This window comes from Antedon mediterranea, chromosome 6, assembly GCF_964355755.1.
Source record: "Antedon mediterranea chromosome 6, ecAntMedi1.1, whole genome shotgun sequence".
NCBI classification, from domain to species: domain Eukaryota; kingdom Metazoa; phylum Echinodermata; class Crinoidea; order Comatulida; family Antedonidae; genus Antedon; species Antedon mediterranea.
Window position 1 is genome coordinate 17676501 of NC_092675.1, and position 13596 is coordinate 17690096.

The window sequence follows — 13596 nt, forward strand, 5'->3', positions numbered from 1 at the left end:
ATAAATGTTATGTATGTATATGCCTACATCATTTTGATTTACTTGATCCTTCCCTGTATGAACACTTTAATACAGATTTTCAATAAAGACAGATAATTGGTAGATTGATCGACAACAAAAAAATATTTTAGCTTTAAGCTTGGTTCCCATTAAGACACAACGCAAAACATAGATACAACACAAGCAAGTTGACCAATGACAAGCGACAGTTTGAATAATGCATCGCTTATGATTGGTTAAATCACTTACATTGCTCTTGCGTCCTAGTGGAAACCAAGCTTTGCTGGCTACAATAACAAGCAATATAATTAATACTTTTTTTCAAATTTTTTTTCAGCTACTGAAATGGTATCTAGAGTAAGAGATATGACACCTGTGCAAGGTCCCAATATGATGCCAACAATTCCAGGAGTAAATGTACTAGCCCCTGAACCAGCATGTCCAACAGTCAACTGCTTTGTGCATTGTCCTCATGGCTTTGCAATCGATCCAGTCACTGGATGTGAAAATTGTGATTGCAAGGCTGGTAAGTTTAACTCATTTGTACAGGAGGGATGTATATGGAGTTGTTAGGTTCGGTTGGGTTGTCATTGTTCAACATTGGGCTGACTGAGACGACTCCTTTTAATTTAATAATCCAGATATTGAGGTGCAGGTTAGTGGAGATAGCACTGATATAGATAGGTCAGGGCCGGAATTTAACGCTGATTATACACCACTCCAATCGGGTCTTCACCTACTCATCTACCATTTATTCTTTCCTGATGGTTCTGGAGGTCTACATTTCCTTAAGCCATGAAAAAGAAATTTAATGTCTGTTTTAATATTTACCATAGTTACTTATGTTATTTATATATTGTTTTTTTAGCCGATTATATTTCATTGTATGTTTACATGTATATATGCCAATCAAATTTAATCTTCATCTGAATTCAAATATCCTTTTAAACAACTTTAACCTACTCTCTTTCTTTGATATTCAGCACCACTATTCACCTGTCCAGCCGTTCCACGAACTACTCACAGCATGTGTGTTAACTTCTGTTCGATGGACTCAGATTGTCCATCTGGTGCCTACTGCTGCTCTAATGGATGTGGAAAGACATGTTTGACTGCAACATCTAATGGTAATATTTAAACCAACAATTTCATTGCAAATAAAATATATTATGATCATATGCTGTACACTGGTCGGAGATCCCCACTTGGAAAACTGAAATATTTGCAAAAATTTGTGAAAGCATAGCCAAACAAGTGACATGCTATAAAGATTCTTTAAAATACAGACTGTTTTAATACTGCCCTTTACAATAGAGGGCGCTATTAAAACAATCTTATCTGCATTTATAGGAAACAATGGAAGCTACGCCCTTTTGCAGGAAAAAAAGTGGAAAATGCGTTGAGAAATGCATTTTTGTCCCTTTAGTTAACAAGCTAGGGCCCAGTAGTAGAGCCTAAATATTTTTACTGTGAACATTAATCATGAGAAATTATCTAGGACATGAGTTTACCTGGACTCATTAGAGTATCATACATTTTAAAGGGGTTTTTTATGTTTAGAATGTATTGATGAACATGGTGTTTCTCATGCTTCTGGTAAGCTGTGGATGAGAGATAGTTGTACTCGCTGCTCTTGTGATCAGGGAACCACGTCATGCACCGCATTCAAGTGTGATCCAATCCCACAAGGATGTCAACCATACTACATCACTGGACAATGCTGTCCAAGCGCTAGTTGCCGTAAGTCTTTCTTTTTCCAGCCACTTTCACAGATAACTTATTCATATATTCCTGAATATGTACATACGTTGATACAATATTGGTGCTGGTAGTAGTGATGTCATATTTCAACAGCAAAATATACAAATTTAGATCATGTGTTTGATAAATGAATACATTAAACATAATTTATTTAATAAATGGATATGTATAGTAAAATTTTAGTTAGTTTTAGGTATAATAGACAACATGAAATGGAATTCCTCCAACTGAATTATGATTGCACATTTTACATGCATTTTATGTGGTTGCCTGTTCCATCGTCCGTTTCAATTTTGAGTTTTAACAAAATATCCGATTTACATTTGTAAATTACATGCAATAAGTTCTAAACATTTTAAAGAAATGTTAATTAAATGGCATTAAATCTGCAATTTTTTTTTTAAATTACCAATTCAAGTTCCAAATTTTCCATTCTACTACATATGAAGTCATCTACGATTTATACTTACAATTCCGTTTTGATTTTGATCAACTTTATTTGACATTGCAGCCCAGAAAACTTGTTTGACCCAGGATACTTGGTCTGAAGACACCTGCACCAACTGTACATGCGTTGATAATGCAGCAGTGTGTACTAAACAGATGTGCCCAGAGATCAAGCCAGGATGCACCCCAGAATACATCCGAGGAAAATGTTGTCCAGATATGAAATGCCAAGGTTAGGAGTAACTACTATTTATATTTATGTATATGCAATGTCATTTTGAAATTAAGAAGTTGTGTAGTAACTAAGGAACATTTATTTTCACAACTTTTTTTTTATATGAAGGATGCCATTTGGGCAATGGTCAAAGAATGCGCAATGGTGAATCATGGAATAAGGATAAGTGCACAACATGCCGTTGTGAGAATGGCAATGCAGTCTGCTCAACCGCTACATGTGAACAACCCAAACCAGGATGTAAGGTTGTTAACTTAGTCAATCAATGCTGTCCTCGTATTGTATGTCCTACTGAAGGTAATGTTTGTTTAAGAATCTTTGATTGTGTTTAATTTAATTCGCCTTGTCCTCTTGATGGGATATTAAGCTGTTGGTGCTGTGTACACCACTGCAAGTGCTACACAAAATAAATTGTATTATTTATATTCATATTTAATAGCCAGTACAATTCATATCTGTATTTATCATGTTACAAAAATTTCTCCTAACCAATGAAACAGTTTAATAATTCTTCCTTAGATGCATATGAATCAATTAACATGTATTGTGTCCATATTATAGGATCTGGAACCTCATCATCAACATTGGGAACAGTTGGAGAACAACCCTGCTATGCTCACAAGAAGATGGTGCCAACAATCAACATGATGGGTGTGTCCATCCCAATAACTGGCTTCTTTAACCCAGTTTGTACTGCTAACGGATTCTATGAAGGTAAACAGTGTCATCCATCAACCGGTTTCTGCTGGTGTGCTGATCCATTTGGCAAGGAGATTGCCAACACAAGAACACAACATGGTGGCTTAGTCTGTGGTGAGTGTTTTATCTGTAATTACAACAAAGATATGAATGTTTGTTCATTAGAATATTTATTTATTAAACTTTATCACTGCACATAACAACAAAACAAAAAAGCAGCGAAAAGAAAGGAATGAACAGGTGACAAGCACATCTATCCACATACTCCCCCCCCCCCCCTTAAAATACACATAACATTACATAGAATATATACCATTATATATCTTTTAAATTGCATTACTTCATTCATAATAGTATATTTATTAAAAATAGAGTAAAACTGAATTGTGTGGTTTTTACATGATAAAATTTACAGTGTATAAAAATATCAATCTAAAACACATAAAAAAGACAAATAAAGTGGCAAAGCCCAGAATGACAGAAAAGCAATGCAGTACAAGGGAAATGTAACATATATTTTAAAGTTACAATTCTGTTAGACAACGAAAATGCACACTACTGTAGCTCTTTTATTAGTTTTGATGTTTATGTGTCTGTATTTATTAAGTAAGATAAAACGGAAAATGTTTTGTATCCATTTTTAAGATAAAGTTATTAATATTATTGATTATTTCCCAGTCTTTTCCATGATTTCTGTCACCCTTGGTCCTCTGTCATTCCTAACATCATCATGTATGAGATTAATAAAAGTTTTTGTTTTTTAGAAGCTCAAATAACAAATGTTCTTCAGTTATATTAATTCAAAAACGGAACAGCCATCAATTTGCAAGTTTTGTAAATCTCTGTCTACACTATCAAACTAGTTTGACAAAAAAAAAATGATGTGCCCAAATATAGTAGTGATATGCTTAAATATGGTAGTGATATGACATCATCATGTCCATATATGGGAACATCAAATTTTTTTGTCACATACAATTTTTGTAGACAGAGGTTTAGATATAAATCATTACAGTTGTTTTGTTCTTTAATGTTTGCAGATCAATCAATGTGTTTGGACCACCTGAACAGCCCACGCATTCATGGAGATCAATGGAAACCTGAATCCTGCACCACATGTACTTGTGAATATGGACAGAGTGCCTGTCTACCAGTAGAATGCCCTGTTGTTCCACAGGGTTGTGTTATTACCTCAAATACTGGATGTTGCCCTGAGTTCACTTGTGGAGAAGGTAAGACCACTTTACTATTATTACCCTATTAACTTTCTGTGACAACAATATGTGATGTTCCCATACATGATGATGTCACATCACTACCATATTTGAACATATCACTACCATATTTGGACACATCACACTTTTTATCAAACTAGTTTGATCTGAAGACTGATCTTTAGAATCAAATATTACTGTTTTCAATTTTACTGTTTATATTTTCTAGGATGTACAGTAAATGAAATCCACTATGCCATTGGAGAGTCTTGGAACGCTGCAAACTGCCAGAAATGTACTTGTATGGCCTCTGGCCAACAGTGCTTGTCGCGTACCTGCCAAGTATTCACTGACCCAATTCCAACAGAATGTCATGCTGTCTGGACTGATGATGTATGTTGCCCTCGTACTGTTGTATGCAACGGTGGTAAGTTTAGAGTTTTTTTCTCATTAACATCACCAATATCTTTTTTCATGTACATAATTTTAATATCATGTGTGCTTAAATTTATATTGTCACTCATTGATAAACAATATTAAATAGTGCAGTATAGAAAGGTAATATTTCATTCAGATGCATTAAACAAGCCATTACAGTCATGGGATTCAGAGTAAAAAAAATCAATATTTAGGTAACTTTACATCAAATTTGATGGATGTTTCTTTTTTCGTGTATAGATTGTCCAGTTGACAAGCCACAATATGCTTGTTTTGTCAACCCCTGTGACAATATTCGTTGCCCAATGAACCCTAATGCCATCTGCAAGCCTAACTACTGTGGAGGATGCAACGCTGTATTCTACAACAGCAACAATGTTCCTGTTCAGTGTACAAGTAAGTATAACCTAGGGCTGAGCAGTAACAATATACAGTGAGTTATTTTCCTAAAATGCAACAAAAAGAGAACTGAAAATAAATTTGTTGCCTAGAATACAGATATTAAACAGTGAGGTTTCTTTATTCTTTATTTAAAGTGCAACAAACTTAACCATAATATTGTGAATGACTAAATATTGGAAAACTTAATTATGTACTACATTATGGTATAGCCTTAAAGCCTCAACAGGCTCAAACCTATTTAATCAGTGTTGAATTTAAACAGGATATTATTTTGTTTACTTACCCACAATGCTTTGTTTAGATTGTATGTCAGCTACTGGCAGAATGTATCTCCCTGGTGAAGATTGGATTGAAGGAAGCTGTAGACTCTGTGCCTGTAACAGTGTAGGTAGATCAGTGTGCTCTAACTCCTGTCAGCAACCACAGACAGCTAGTAAGTGTGCTGAAGTAACTTAAAGATTGAAAGAATGATATTGATCCAAAGAAAGTAAATACTTCATTTGCAAATCTAGTAATTGGGGTGTTACAGATCTATTATGGAACGAATGCATCCCAGGTTACTTATCATCTTGTCGTAATGGATCTGAGACTGTCATTCCTTTGGCCATCCATTTGGCAGGGCTATAATATACCAGAACACCAGATTAGCCACCTACTCTTCTAAAAGATGCCATTGGTTTCCAGAAGTTTACACTGGACCTTGGGTTTAAAATCCTTATCTAAAATGACTTGTCTACCACCAGAAGAGAGAAGAATGCCCTGAATCTATGCCAATATTATGGCTAAGGTTTGCAGCACCCTGCCTAAACCGCTCCACCACCGGAAGTGGTTTGTTTTTTATTAATTAATAATTAATTATATTCTGTTGGAATCTGTGTTTTCAAGACTACAGAGTTTTATAGAAAGTGGGCTAATTGGATTACAGGAGTAAAGGGTCTTTAACACCCAATCGAACATCAATGTTTCGTTTTCATGCAACTACACGCATATCGTTTGGCACATAGCCGCGTGGAACGTCGTGAAAATGAAACATTGATATTCGATTTGTCTGACCGGAACTATGCGGGAACAGATGTGAAAGACCCTTAAAGGCAGAAAAATCAAGCCCTGAATATACACATGCTTGTTGCATTTGTATTTAAGATACTAATATTTTGGATTTTTATAGCCTTTTTTTAAACTTTATTGTACAAAGCGCTTCACATAGGATATACACTTCATTACACATCAATTTTAATATTTTTCAGGCACCAAAACTTGTGTGGATATCTCAGGACAGGTTTACTACGTCGGTCAAAAATGGGAGAACACAAAATGCCAGACCTGTACCTGTGAAGCTAGTGGTCAAATCTCTTGCGCTAGCAAATGCAAATATTCTCTAACTGACCCATTGCCAGCAGGATGTAACTTTATATGGACAGACGATAAATGTTGTCCAATCCAACCTGTTTGTAATAATGGAGGTAAGAACAATTTTTGTTGATACATAATAATAATGATATTAATGTTTTTAATTCCATTGTGCTTAAAGTACAATATAGTTCAACCAATATTTAATGTTTGACGAGTAAAATTTGTTTCAATTTTAATTTTTGGAGGACTGAATGAATTCTATACTAGTCACAAAACAATTAATGAAAACCTGATGATAATTTCTGAATTTAAAGTGTGTGACTTATAAGTGTTATGATTAATAATTGTTTTGTATACACAGAGTGCCCAGCTGGCGTTCCTACTACACCATGCCTCATAAATCCCTGCCGTTTTGCCCAATGTCCACTTAACCAAGCTGCAAGGTGTCACAGTAACTACTGTGGTGGTTGCAATGCTGTGTTTATAGACCAAAACAATTTCCCTGTCCAGTGTACTGGTGAGTTGAAGTAAATTTCTTTTCTTTTTGATACTCCAACAACAACAACATTCCTTTAGAAACTAACTTGCTAAGACGTGCTGTCTTGATCTTGATACTGACAACTTTTACTAATTTTTATTAAGTATACCATTATAGGCCTTGGCAAGATACTAAATTACACCATGAGGTCATTGATAGTAAAACTTAAAAGTTGCCTGATTTTTTATACCTTTACTTGGTGACAGAATGTGTATCCAGCTGGGGCAAGGAATTTTCTAGTGGAGAAACATGGATTGAAGATGGCTGCAGAGAATGCCTCTGCACAAGTAAACAAACCAAGACTTGCCGTACCATCCAATGCCCAACAAACACCGATCCTATACCAGATGGATGTCGTCTTGTGCCATCTACTGAAGGATGTTGTAACCTCAAAGTCTCTTGTGGTATGTACATTGAAATGTTATGCATACAAAGTGTGTGTGGCTGAGCTAAGACAGCAGAACCGTAATCCATAGCCATATATTGGCAAGGGTTCAAGGCTCACCATTTACTCTGGTAATAGGTTCTGGTGGTAGAACAGGTCTTCTCTGGTAAGAACTATAAACCGTAGGCCTAGTGTACACAAAATGTCTGTGTGCACTTTAAAGGGAGTTGTGCTAATTCACACACAGAGTGTAGAGCACCGTAGTTGACTGCACTGCACTTACAGTACATGGCGTGACCTTTAGAGGAGAAGCAAATGAACTGATTCATTATGTCAAGTACCCCAAGTACTCATTTATTAATTTTAAATTATCTCTAAAGCAATATTTTAAAAGTCGGAGAGAAACTTTGTTACTTTTTAAATCATTTTTTTTATCTTGTGAAATGTCTATGTTATTATAGTATATATTCTTGTTATTTGTAATTTTTTGTGTTGGAGAGACACACCTTACCGGTGACAGCGTTTTGTTTAATGCTTTTGTCTCTCCTTGGCTTCGTGTCTTGTACTTCATATATATATATATTTCTATGTTTTGTAATTATTATTTCATGTTTATTGCTGAAATGAATAAAACAAAATAAATAATAAATAAGTCCACATCACTATGAGGAATGATCATATACAAATGGATATTATCAATTTTTGTTGTGTCATCAACTGATATTTCTCACTTGTGTTTTTGTATTTTAGAATGTGAAGTAACCTCTGGTTCAAACTACTGCTTTGCATGTGCATTAGCTACATGTCCAGCTAACCCACAAGCTGCCTGCAAAGTGAACAAATGCAATGGGTGCAATGCTGTCTTCTATGATGAGTTTGATAAGCCAGTCCATTGCCAATGTAAGTTTTATTTATCATTTAATGAGAACAAAAGGATCAATTAGACCTTCACTAATTTTCAATTCTTACCACTGCTTTCGTTGTGTTGGACTGATTGCAATGCATGGTAATATGGTCCTTTCATATGGGTTAAATTACTTTCTAGAATCTGACCTCCAGATGAACTGTGCAGGGTAAATTAGACCTGGACGCGTAGTACGCGAATGCAATGCTAGCGTGTTTGGAACAAGTTTAGAAGGAAACATCATTGGCCACCTAGCTGCTGTAATTTGTTATGGCTTAGTCCAGGGCAGGTTTAAAGATAGTCCGGGACTAAAGATAGTTCTCTTTCATGAATACAGCGTAGCAGATTATTAAAAAAACAATTTGGAATTAATTAAAATAATAAAATAAATATAAAGATGATAAAACACATACATACACTGTATTTGTGTCTAGAGTAGAACAATTTAAAATTCCTTTTTTTTTTTTCAGATTTGCCTCCACTTCATAACTGCCCTGCTGGATTAGATCACATGCAATGCTTCATAAACCCTTGTGCTAATGCTCAATGTGCTGCTAGACCAGATGCCCTCTGCCGTCCAAACTACTGTGGAACCTGCCATCCAGAATTCTTTGATACCAATGGACAGCTTGTGAATTGTGATACTCGTGAGTTTTGAATTTTTAAAAATTAATCAAATTCATATTACTCACACATATGCTAGTTCTCCGATATATATTTAATCGTCAGCCCAAGTTTATAAGCACACATCATTATTATAATTTGAGTTTTAAGATACAATACAAATCTTTGGAAAGCATGGATCGCATATCTGAGAATCACAGCAACAAAGGCAGTATAACTCTATGCGATATAGTAAATAAGGGTAGTAAATGCATCATGCATAATATTATAGTATTGCTATTTTATATTTGTATAAAAGGTACTTTTAAAGATGTATTGTCCCCCTGAAAAATTTATTCTTAACAATTTTTCTGTTGAATATGCCATTTTAATGTCATTAAATAGTTATCCACTTGACCAAAATTTTGATCGAAAAAAAAAAAGTCTTTACCTAAAAAAATGTAATTTAAAGCAAAAAATAGCTGCCAGCCTATGGGTTTTTGGTTGAATTTAACCATTTATTTTGTAATTTTATAAGTGAAGACATTCATTTTTCCTTTTTTTTTCTACAGAAATGATTAACTTTATTATAGCTACAAAATAATCTATTCTAAGTCTCTTTTTATTAATCTTTATTTTTCATGTTTTTGGGGGACAATACATCTTTAAATTAATAAAGATTGGTAAACATGAGTTTTATTTCCATAAAAATTCCAAAATGTCATTTCTGTTTGAACGTCACAGAACCTGAATGTGCTCGTGCCTGTCTAACAAACCCTTGTGAGACTGCTCAATGCCCAGATCATCCAACTGCCATCTGTAAACCAAATTACTGTGGAGGATGTGTCGCAGAGTTCTTTGATGAAAACAATCGACAAGTTACATGTTCAGGTTAGTCACACAAGCTCCTAGGACTAAGTATATTATTGACGATGATAATTATGTTAAATAACAAACGAATTCTAAACTGCCCGATTATATACTGAAACAAGAAAGAGAAAGCTGCCCCAACTGATATTCAAACTTGGAATCTTTTGCTTGATATGCAGATGTCCTAACTGTGCTTTCATGATATTATTCAATTTCGAGTGGATAAAGAATCCTAACGGCGTGGTATGGCGGACCAACACTAGTTCAAAATGATGATTAATGTGAAATAATAAAACAAATTAGTATAGTTTGTTGGAGAGGCACTTAATCAAACAGCTGTTTATTCAAATAGAGCACTTGTAGAATCTACTGTATTGGTGCTACTTTTTACAATTTTGTACATAGTATGGTTCTTTGTGGGTAAACATTAATTTAATATATCAATTTGCAGCCAATGTTTATGTATCCCAGAATAACAGTTTGCTAATTAAACTAAGAATTAATGACATTGTTACAAAACTAACGCTTTATTATTAATTACGTTTTCAGAATGTCCACCTTCGAAGCCCAAACACTGGTGTTTCTTTAACCCATGTAATTCAGAGACTTGCTCCAACTATCCAAATGCTCTATGTCGACCAAACTCTTGCGGAGGTTGCACAGCAGAATTCTACAATTTGAATAATGAAATACTACAGTGCAGCGCGACTCCAGTGGGTCTACAGCAAGACGTCATGACCACAGAAATACCAGTCCAAGGTATTGTCTTTTGAAACTGTATTTATGGTTTTTTTTACCATATTTTCTAATTTTTGTTTTTAACTATTGTATCGATGATGAATAAATTAGACATGTATAAAAGTGTAAACAATCAATCTTCATTAACAAGTTTAATTATTAGCCTATTAAGAATGGTCCTTTTTCATTGGAGAATGCTTTGTAAGGTGTAGAAAGCTCTCTAGTTGTATAATACATCTATGGACTCCGTTGTTGCATTACTGAATATATATACACATTGATACATACAGTACAAAGGTATAGTTCGTTTCCTAATTTTTGCCCAATGTTCTCTCAGAAACCGAAAGCCCATGTAATCCACTGATCGTAAAGTACTTGACCAGTCCAATTGAAACCAGTTTCACACCACGTTGTGCATCTGATGGCTACTTCTCACCAAAGCAGTGTGATGGTAGAGGATCCTGTTGGTGTACTGATCCAAGCGGTCAACAGGTCAATAGCTTCATTAATGGTGAAGAACAGGCCTCCAACCTCGAATGTGCTGACAGTAAGTCATTTTTTTATTTGATTTATTTTTATACCATACATAAAGAAAACAAACAAAGATCAGGGTTAGCCTTCTAAATCACTAAAAGGGCAATACATTCTGAGGGCTCTCCTTAAACATAAAACCAATGCATTCTGACAAAAAAAAATTGATAAATTGTAGATAAAATACAAAAAAAAAAGGAAGAAAGGTTCGTAAACAATTTCTTTCGAAGGTACCGGTAAGATCTTGAGGTTAAAAAGATAAAATTGATAAAAAGCTGAATACTAAAAATATATTATTAAGTCTATGTACATAGAGTTATTCATTAACAATTTCTTTCTTTATATCCTCATTTTATTATTCTAGTTTATATCTGGTTTTTCTCATAAATTGTAAACATTCTGGGGAAAAACTGCTAAATAATATTGTATATTTTATATCATTTAAAAAAGCAGAATAAGTCAGTATGATTTTGTAGATATCAAATTCATAAATCACCCTTTTACGCCTTCTATAATTCATAAAAAAAAAAATTCATATCATAGTTAATGTTTGTCCACAGCACCATGTCTTCAAGCTCGAATTGAAGCACAAAACAAAATAAATCGTGGAGAACAATCTGTGTGGATGCCTGACTGTGACTCGGAAAGTGTCTTTGAGGAAGAACAATGCAATGATGTAGACTGCTGGTGTGTGGAGTCAGATGGAACTAAAATTCCATATTCAGCAAGACCAATCAGTGTTGACATCTCTTGTGGTAAGCTATATTCATTGAAAAGTAGTTTTAGTTTTTAATAATACATAAGGCATATAAACACATTTTGAATTTTAAATGTTCTTAGTAATAATTATTCATATATTATAACTAGACAAGATATAACAAGACATAAAGGCAACATTATAAAGTTGTTAACCAAACCTCGCTATTTCAATTCAAATTCACTTAAATTCTTGTTTTATATATATATATATATAAATTTTACACTCAGTACAAAAAAAACTAACATTACATTTAGATTATCTCTAAAACAAAATTTGATTCCAGGCAAACACATTTAAAATACAATTTTTTTTAAAAAGGGTACAAAGCTGAGACGATCAAACGATTTTAAAAATCTATTTAACCTTTAACACTATTGTTTTCTTTTGTTCTGAACACAACCCTATATATCCATCCCTAAAACACACAGCATATACAGTAGGTGTATTAAATGATAAATAAAATAATAAATATCACTGCTTGCCAGTCTCTGTCATCAAATGATAGGAACAGTTGATTAAATTACACTCTTTAATTACTTGCAAGGCATGTATATATTTACTTTAATGAAAATGTCTTTTTTTGTTATAGATGAAATTTGTTTTGGTCAACTACCCTCTTCTAATAATGTGTGTACTATGAATGATTCTTGTGATCCTGGTAATTTCTGTCATAAACTTGAAGGCAAACAACAAGGACGATGTTGTAAAATTCCAAGGAACATTTAAGATGTAAGTTTTCAATTGAGTTTTGGCAATATTACACAACAGCATCCAATAAAATCAGAAGATTGATAACAAAAATACATTTACAGTAGCCTGTTGTGTTGTTTTGTTGAAGGTGGCATGAATCAGCTCTTGCTGGCTGGGTCACCCTTGAAATAATCCATTGAAATAACCTAAAATTATACAAACAGTGTCAAAACAAAACAGGACATAAAACTTAGTCATTATGTTGTCAATGCAAGTAACCAAAAAGGAAATATAATTTCCTCTATTGTGTAACAGAGTAGTTGAAAACAAGCACAGTAATACATTCATGTCAGTTTCCTTACTGATAACAAAAAAAACAGGATAGAGAACAAAGACTGAAAGATCCTAAATTAATACACACCACAAGTGCTGGCAGCCCCTTATGTAATTGCTATTTTTTCCTCCATGGTGTGATCAACTACTGCTCTAAATCTATTGGACAAAAGAATGAATTTCAAAGTATTTCAGATAATCCATATAACATTACTATTCATATGAAATAGTTAAAATAAATATTACAACTATAACAATTATGTGTAAACTAGACATGATGAATGATATGAACATACATATTTAAAAGGAAGATAAGTTAGGCATTGCTATTTACAGTTACTAAGGGTGGGGCTAATGCTGTGTGAACAACACAATAAAGTAATTTTAGCCAATTTATTTATGGGTCATCATGAACAAACATGGTTAAAGAACTTCTCACAAGCTTCGGTCATGTTTTACCGTCGTTATGTTGATGACATTTTTTGTTTATTCAATACAAAAGATGATGCAAATACTTTCTTTGACTATATTAACGATCAGCACCCCAACATAAAGTTCACAATTGAATATGAGATTGACCATTGTCTTCCGTTTTTAGATATAATGTTAAACAATAATGGTTCTTCTGTCGTAACTTCGGTCTTCAGAAAGCCTACCTTCACGGGTCTCCTCACTAATTTTAACAGTTTCACTTC

The 13596-nt window shown here is 33.9% G+C and overlaps 1 protein-coding gene across 2 annotated transcripts in view; it reads left to right on the top strand.

Moving 5' to 3' along the window:
- Window positions 1–13596, top strand: part of LOC140052739 (uncharacterized) — a 63944-nt gene that overhangs the window by 48727 nt on the left and 1621 nt on the right. For both annotated transcript variants that reach the window (XM_072098437.1, XM_072098438.1), the window contains 20 exons: window positions 338–526; window positions 984–1127; window positions 1561–1740; window positions 2273–2440; window positions 2552–2740; window positions 3005–3256; window positions 4183–4374; window positions 4586–4783; window positions 5035–5190; window positions 5498–5629; window positions 6444–6659; window positions 6911–7066; window positions 7294–7491; window positions 8223–8372; window positions 8847–9023; window positions 9724–9870; window positions 10399–10608; window positions 10925–11134; window positions 11679–11873; window positions 12468–12607. In XM_072098437.1, the coding sequence (XP_071954538.1) occupies window positions 338–526; window positions 984–1127; window positions 1561–1740; window positions 2273–2440; window positions 2552–2740; window positions 3005–3256; window positions 4183–4374; window positions 4586–4783; window positions 5035–5190; window positions 5498–5629; window positions 6444–6659; window positions 6911–7066; window positions 7294–7491; window positions 8223–8372; window positions 8847–9023; window positions 9724–9870; window positions 10399–10608; window positions 10925–11134; window positions 11679–11873; window positions 12468–12604 (3596 nt within the window). In that variant the 3' untranslated portion in view covers window positions 12605–12607. The remainder of the gene's footprint in view (window positions 1–337; window positions 527–983; window positions 1128–1560; window positions 1741–2272; window positions 2441–2551; window positions 2741–3004; window positions 3257–4182; window positions 4375–4585; window positions 4784–5034; window positions 5191–5497; window positions 5630–6443; window positions 6660–6910; window positions 7067–7293; window positions 7492–8222; window positions 8373–8846; window positions 9024–9723; window positions 9871–10398; window positions 10609–10924; window positions 11135–11678; window positions 11874–12467; window positions 12608–13596) is intronic.